The sequence below is a fragment of the Loa loa genome (genome assembly GCF_000183805.2).
Source record: "Loa loa unplaced genomic scaffold supercont3.10, whole genome shotgun sequence".
NCBI classification, from domain to species: Eukaryota; Metazoa; Nematoda; class Chromadorea; order Rhabditida; family Onchocercidae; genus Loa; species Loa loa.
Window position 1 is genome coordinate 7,604 of NW_018108190.1, and position 8,193 is coordinate 15,796.

General features: G+C 32.0%; 2 protein-coding genes across 2 annotated transcripts; both read left to right on the forward strand.

Annotated features, from left to right (window-relative positions):
* Positions 1-2,668: 2,668 nt before the first annotated feature.
* Positions 2,669-5,713, forward strand: LOAG_10655 (zinc finger protein; the record flags this gene model as incomplete). Its single annotated transcript, XM_020448207.1, has 9 exons — positions 2,669-2,816; positions 3,022-3,191; positions 3,369-3,498; positions 3,801-3,924; positions 4,137-4,225; positions 4,358-4,594; positions 4,777-4,960; positions 5,368-5,508; positions 5,602-5,713. The coding sequence occupies 9 exons, from the start codon at positions 2,669-2,671 to the stop codon at positions 5,672-5,674; spliced, it is 1,296 nt and encodes a 431-aa protein (XP_020301628.1). The 3' UTR covers positions 5,675-5,713.
* Positions 5,714-7,379: 1,666 nt separating this feature from the next.
* Positions 7,380-8,157, forward strand: LOAG_10656 (hypothetical protein; the record flags this gene model as incomplete). The annotated part of the gene is made up of 3 exons (XM_003146180.1): positions 7,380-7,382; positions 7,774-8,037; positions 8,098-8,157. 3 exons carry the CDS (start codon positions 7,380-7,382, stop codon positions 8,155-8,157), a joined length of 327 nt encoding a protein of 108 aa, XP_003146228.1.
* Between the last annotated feature and the right edge of the window lie 36 nt (positions 8,158-8,193).

The following is an 8,193-nucleotide window of genomic DNA, read 5'->3' on the forward strand; positions in this document are numbered from 1 at the left end:
ACAATTTGGAAGTTCTTTTTTCAGACAATTCAAAAGCTGACCGCTTAGATATTGCGTCAAATCGTTCTTGGATTATATTATATCATAGCATGCTTGTCTAGTAAAGATTTTATGGCCATATAATATTCAGGAATATGATTGATTTAGTCTGTTACTTTTTAACTGGAACGATTTTATTTGTGTTTGTTTTTTAGGACGACTGGTTCTTTGACTTTCGTATTTTACTTCGAAATGTTTTAAATTCATTGGGAGTTTTCATGGATCTTTTAATTTTTTCTTTTTTGGAATTTCTTGTCATTAGTTTAACTCTTGGACTTCAAGTTAATAAAATCTCTTACAACTTATAAATATTGTTAGTTTTAAAGTAGCCTGCTTGAGCCATCTTTGTCTTCCTTCCAAACAAAACTAAAATAAAGTTCATTTTAAGCCACTGAAAAATAGCAAATATATTTTCATTTTATTTTTGGTATGCAATAAATAATTTATTAAATTGAAATGAAACAAATTCCGATTGCCTCTTATTGTCACCTTCATTTTATCAGCTTTGAATATCAACTTGTGAGCTTTCTTCATGATAATAATTTATAAAAAATAATGTCAGAAAATGAATGGTTTTGAAAAAGAATCGTTTTGATGCAAAACAAGGAAAAGTGACATGATTTGTGGGAAAGTTCGGAAAGAAAGTATTATTAACAAGCACTATGTACTGTTAGCAGACATTCATTTTTAATTGATAATTTCCTAAATTGTAAAAATCATTTCATAGATTTGCATAGTCGATTAAACAAATTTTAGAAGTAATTTCTGGGCACCGATTCAGCTTAGTCATCGAGCACTTTAAAAGTGACAAGATAATTGTAATTTTGTCGTGAAAAAAAAATCTGACACATGCCTAATCCATCGAAATTTATTGTAAAAACAAGATTTTAATCTAATTTTGACATATCCACTTCGGGAACTTCAAGTAGCTGAAGGAAGGATTAACTCACTGAAATGTTCCTTAATTATTAAAGGATCAGTATCTGGAGAAGCTTTATAGTGAGAATTGATTTTGAACTTTATAAAGCCAAGATGTTTTTGATATCAGAGAGGAGTTTAACGCTATTATTTGGCAAATCACTTCTGACTGAAATGGTAATTTCATTTTTAATTCCTAGTTATTAAAACTTTATAGTTTTTATTGCTATCGCGCGATACTGTGAATGACAAAGGGTATTCATTCCCAATGTTTTTGCTTAATTCCAATAATTCGACTAATAATTATTATACTTGTCGCTTTGATAAATTTTGGATCTTCGCCATACAATGATTCAGTTTGTCCATACACAAATATGGGAATCGGAAATATTTTCCTCATAACTCTAAAACGATAGCTGTAATTCCAACTATTGGTGTCAGAGTGCAATTATCCAAAGTTGAGAGCACAGTTAAGAAGCTTATTCTAATATGAATTTGTATTCAGTTTAATCACAAATAATTGCCTATCTTTTGAAGTACTTAAACTATTCAGCATTTGATTAATGATTACTATTATTGATCAAATTTCGGGAAACGGATTATTATTATTATTATTGTTTTTAATTGCTCAAGAAAACAAGGAAATTCTGCACAGCGTTTCAATTGCTGAATCAAAATTCTGTGGCAGGCAAGAAATGTTTTTTGAACAGTTTGTTTGTGGCATTTTTGATACCCAAATGCGTACACACACAAACAGACATATATATGCACAATTGTCGTGAGTACCTATTTTTCTTGTTTTTCCTCTTTTAAGTAAATCATTTTCCTGTTGACAAAAAGGAAAACATCCTCTAGCAAAAGAGTAAGCTCATTTTTTGTCGCAAAAACCTGCTCGTCCTACTGAGTGATTTTGCTCTCTTTGCTGTCAGAAATTAATTGAAAAACAAATTCCGCCACCTTTAGCTACTTTTTTAAAAGTCGTTTTTCTTGGAAATATATTTGTTTCGTTTGAACATGTTCCTTAAAATCTTTGAAAATTATATTTATATGTTAAGAAATTGTTGAATTACCATATCAATAAATAATTAATTAATTAGAGGGATTTTTTAAAGGTCATCATTTTGCGCTCTCTCCCGTTACCTCTTTGTGTGGAGAAACATTGATGAATATTTCTCCAGGGGAGATGATGACATTTCAAAGCACTGGTCATGTGAAATTAATAAAAAGTTCGATGCTTTATCAATTTTGGTTCCAGTGGTATTTTCTAAAAAGAGCAATGCGTATATGTATTATTTTGTGGGAAGGATGCCAAATTTAGAAAAAAAGAACTAACTTTCCGATTTTGATAGAATTATGATATGACTTGGATTTGTGAGTAAATAAGAGCATTTAGCGATGGTATGCCAAGTTATGATAGATTACTCAGGCTTATAAATAGAATAATTTCAAGAAATAATCAAAAATTTGAAATCTTATCCCAGTGTTAATCTCAAACTAACTTCCTCCAGTTCTATCATTTTCAGGAGATTTACATCAGATGATCTTATAACTAAATATCATTATAGTGTCACTTCTACAAATTAAGGCTTAAAACCTATGGCTATTTCGATCGTCCAATAGCTAATTTTCTAATATGCGTAAAATTTGAGGACAATTTATAAATTTCACGAAAAAGGATACTGTTCTAGGGAGGAACAAATCCTATTCAAAGATGTGTGACAGTTCGGATGGCAGTGGTCTGGATAGAGAGAAAGAAGCTCAGCTTCAGCAAGCTATCAGTGCATTTATGCAACCACCATTCTTCAATGATATTTGCATACGTATCGTAACGATTGATCTAACCAACGGACATAGAAATGGTATTCTTTTTTCATTTCATTAGGATTTAGCATGAGTTTCAGCTGCAATTTTGAAAATTTTTGGACTTCAAAAAATAAAAATTAAAAAATGAAATTTTAAATATACTAAGTGAAGTTTAAAAAAGAAACGTAAACAATGCGGAAAATCTAGCTTAAAAAAGCCAGAAATTCATTTCAAGAGGAAGGTGTAAAATTAAATTTTCAGAAGAGCAAGTATTAGGAAATAAATTCCTACTAGCATTCTTTTCGTTGCATATTCGTGAATTGATCCTCAACGGAGTTTATTCAATCGACAGGAACAATGGCATCTTACAGAATATACCAACAATTGAACTTCATCTTGGTACTACTGCCAATGCTGGACAAGCTTTTAGGGTTATTCTACGGTATCTTTATACCGGAGTTCTTGCATTTGGCACTGTACATCCGTTTCAGGCATGACTTTTAATTTTGATATATGTTAATATTTCACTTTTACAAAGCACTTCTGTTTTCTTCATGCAAGATTTCGCTTTTTCGGCAGCAAATCATTTTCTTAATTTATTCTTGTAGGTGTTACAAGTATCTCGGATTTGTCAAATTCCAATGGTAGAAATGCAAGTGGCGGAACTTGTAAAATTATTCCTGTCTATACAATTTGATGGAAGTAGTTGTTTTACAAAGCATCATAATATGATGGCTAGTAAGCATTTATTCCCAAGTTGATTTATCATATTGACCTCTCATTCTAATCTAAAAAGTATGCGTTATTTAGGATATCCCCAGGAATTTCAGTTTCATTTATTTCTAGTTAATAATTATCGTATGTCTTACTTCCTGTGCCGCCTACTTTTGCATTAAAAGGAATGAATCAATGAGTCAGTAGCGGAATGAGTCACAATCAATAGCTCGTTTAAGTAACTAATAATTGTCTGTAATAAATACGATAAGCTTATAGTGTTTCAAATATTCGAATAATTATCAAGACCACATTTAAACTTGCAGTAAATTCGAACTCAATTAATTTGACAAAGCACCGACATTACTTGTCAATACCAATGAGAAAGGAAGTTCAAAAATCTTCGAAAATCTCTGCTAAAAATGATTTGATGAACAACGAATTGGCTGGGTAAATATTAATTAAATGATTACTATAATTAAATGAATTCATTCTCACATTCTGACAGATTGGAAATATTGATAGTTTTGATTAACTTTCTTCATTTGAGCTCTGTTTTGAGTTCGAAAACAAATGACATATGCTACTGTTTTGTTTCCAACTCTGTTGTTAACCTTAAATTAATTTTCTTTAAGTCAGTTGAGACCGAGTATTCGTTTTAGCGCATCATCGAAAGAATCGATCTCGACAAGACAACCGGTAAATGCCGAAAGATTCAGTGAGCTTATCCTTCCATCAAGTGACAAGGAAGGTTGAAATCTTTTGCATGATTCCAAGTTCAATCCAGAATGCTCAAATGTTTCAAAAGTTAACACGTAATTTTTACACAAACTCGCAATGTGAGCGGCTGAAGCTTGAAATCTTTTGATATGTTTGATTTCAGGTTGGTGTCGTAATAAGAAGTATATCGAGCAAGTAGCAAACGGTTACATGTGTACAGTATGCCACAAAGTTTACGGTCGTTACAATTCGGTATCATACCATGTTACTATATATCATCGTAATTCACCTATTAAATGTGACGAAAAAGGTTGTCCGTTTAGGACACGCGAAGCACGATACATCCATTTCCATAAGTATTACCGGCATCATATTCCTTTACCGGACAATATCGATTTAGGTATTTTTGGTCGTTCTTTCACATTGTAAACAAAAACTGGCATTTCTTGTTTTGTCAAGTTCTGTCGCTTGTCATCATTCGTCAGTTTTCTTCAGTAATTTAAATAAAATTCTAGTAGCTTGATTGTTTATTCTTGGAATGATACAAATGACGAGGGGCGATTCAGTTCAACATTTCGTTAGGTTCACGCAAGTGTCCATTTTGTCGCCACGTATCGAAAAGTCCGGCGATGTTGGAAAAACATATAAGCCGTCATGTACAGGATGTAGATCGCGTTGCTTATGCTGCTACTGGTATATCACGAACACATTACTCACGATATCCTCAAGCTAAATTCAATTTTCAATGCACGAAGTGTGGTTATAGGTATTATTTTGTGAGAGCAGTAATTTTCCTTTAATACAAAAATTATCAATTAATTAGCCATTTCTTGCATGAAAAGATGAGTAATGATTATGGAGAATCAGTCAGTGCAGTTTGTTAACTTTTGCGATTTCCTTCAAAGCCCATTCGCATAAAGGGAATTCATTTCAAGTATATAAAAGATTATTGAGTATCTGAAAACTCTGTAATTATTTATTGATCTTTTATTGCACTCAAACTAAATCGTTGTGATTATTTTACTTCAAAATTTGAAATATTCTTGAATAAAAAGCTATATGGAGGAGTTGAAATGAAATGTCTTATGTTGAAATTGAAACTGAGCAAAATGAAGATAATGTTGAGGAAGAAAAAGAAGAGTAGTATGATTTCCAAAAATACATTTTTTGCAGGGGACGGACATCGGATGAGTTGGAACGGCATAAAATATTTGTTCACAGCAAAGAAGCATTCCGCCGGAAACAAACTGTACCTGATACTGCTGCTAACAATGATGGCAATAAAAATAGCGTTTCAAATGAAATTTCCGCACGGTTCAGCATTTTGCTCTATTAAGCTTTAATGGTGCTTTAATCCAGTCATTTCACAAATGAACACAAATTTGTCAAAATTAATAAATAATTTAGGGATGGCAATGTTTCATTGGCTGATGCTGCAGAAACGACGAAAAAGATTATCGAAGTGAAAGCAGTCCTTTGATCAACCACAACAGCGACAGCATGATGTCTTTTGCAGTTCCTAAAATGTAAATTCAAGTTTGAATTTGAGACATAATCGGTTTACAACAGGGAAAAGTCAGATATAAATAAAGTTTTTTAATAAATGAAACGTTTTTAGTATTTCATGGCAAGTAAATAGATAATTTTTGTCTTTTGAAGATGAGAGCATTAGTTCTTTTAATTACAGTTGACAATCATTAGCAATGCATGAACGTTATTTATTTACGTGGAATTTTAGATTTAAGGAAGTCCTACAGATCAAGTTTAAAAGTCAGGGATTAAGATAGTTCTAAATAATTACGGTAAAACAGTCTAATTAAAAGATACAATTTGCAGGAAAGTAAACTACTTATATTAATTATTCCTTATTTATATTAATTATTCCTTATTTACTTATATTAATATTAGAAAGTTATTCTGGTTATTATATTAATTATTCCATGATGATGTATTAATTTGTCGAGATGAGATGTACAGCTAATTATAACTTTCTTATATCAGCAGTGCACCGTTATGTTATCGTATCTATTAGAAATGTGTTTTCCGCATGACATAATAGAACTCAAGATCAAAGATTATAGTTTATCTTAAGAATTTGCTTAGTTATATGTTTACATTTAATAACAGACTTTAGTTGAAAAAATGATTGAAAACTATTTAAAACCAATCGTATGTCTCTTCTCTTTCGCTTCCATTAACAATCTTTCATTCTCCTCAGATATTCTGTTAAACTTTATTCTCATCGCATAATTCATTTTCAATTCTAATTAAAATTTGAAATTAATTCTTAGCAGGTGAGCTACATGAAAAAGACGTAATATCGAAGCCGATAAGATTGATATTGAGTCTTTTCAAAATGGTTTTATTGGAAGTTAAAATCTAACCTAAATGTTGCTTAGTCCAATCGTTCCACTCAAATGAAAAAAAATATGGGCTTCAAAAGCTTCATCCCTTTTATTATCTTTTTTGCAATTATCAATTAATTTATGTTTTACTTTTAAAGGCCTTTAAACTATAAAAATCCTACCTTTATGTATACAAATCCTCAATATGCTGTGCCAGTAGTTTTTTTCAACCATCACTTATTTTGTCACATTACTTATAGATGTGAACGTCTTCATTGATCCCTGATAATCCATCTTGTGCCTTCAAGTAAAAATTAACTGTTTCATTTTTTATATCCACTAATTTTTGACCACAAATTCCGCTCCGAATTGGAAATCTTTCATTTACGATCCATTTTCGAAATTCCCTAACCAAATCAAAACATTTATCCTATACAGAAGAAAAAAACATCTAGACTCTATTCAATCCATTTAATTACCTATTTCCTGAATATGCACAAGGTTTAACAATTTAACATCTTACGAACAGATGAAACAGATGATATTACAATTTGAGATGTATCAATTTTATTTCAGCGAAGAGAAACTGCCTGAGAAAAAGCTCTCTTATTTCCGCAAATTCAACCACTTTCAGTTTCAACTTTTAAATTTCAACAAGTTCGTTTTATATGTGGAAGATGGAAGTTCCCATAAATTTTCATTTGTAGATGCTTGCCATGAATAATGCAATAATGTGTTCTTCTATAAAATTGTTGCAATAAACGCGGTCAGGTTATTGTTTTCGTACCCACAAGGTTGTGAGACGTTATTCAATTCCACTTGTCACCAAGCAATTTTACAATGGTTTGTCGATTTCAGCAGAAGTAGGCCTCTTGAAAAAGTTTCCTGTGATATTAACAGACAATGATATCTTGGTCTTTAACACCTATCCATATTTGCTGCACTTCACTATTAAACACCCAAAATTTTAGTAATTAACATTGGGTAGTAATTACATTACGAAGAATATTGTTGTTACATGCATGATATTTCTATTCGGAAAGCAATGGAATGATAACTTTCAAAAAATCTATCGATTCAAATTTTAATGAAGCTTAAGGATTTTAATAAATCAAAAACTTGTTGAATGCTGTAAACTATTTATGGTTAACTTGCAGTAGTAATACGTCACCAACACTGAATGCATGATGTGATCGGTCAGTCACTTAAGCTTAATGAGTTTCAAAAATTGTAGACAACATACACAAATGGATTGCGAGGGAAGGAGGAAGAGTTGAAGAGAAAGTCAGGTTCATTTGGGGGAAGGAAGAACGAACAGAAAAAGGATACAGCAACGAAACAAAAATTCGAAAACTTAGGAAAGTATGAGTCACCAAAGAAGAAGACTGAAGCATTGATGCAGTGTAAGAAGTCGTCGGCGGACGAAAGGGTATCAGAAAGGAGGAAGAAAGTTTCCACGCGACAAGTAAAATCCTGTTCGGTGCACGGAACTACCACTGTAAGCGTTGAAACGGTTACAGTTACAAGGGTAAAACTGAAACACATTTTTGGCATATAGGAGAAGGCGGGGGAGTCCCCGCAACGCGCATTCTGTGCGAAGATTCCGATTTCCGGCTAAGGCGCCGCCAAGTATTATGTTACTTTGGGAGTTGTT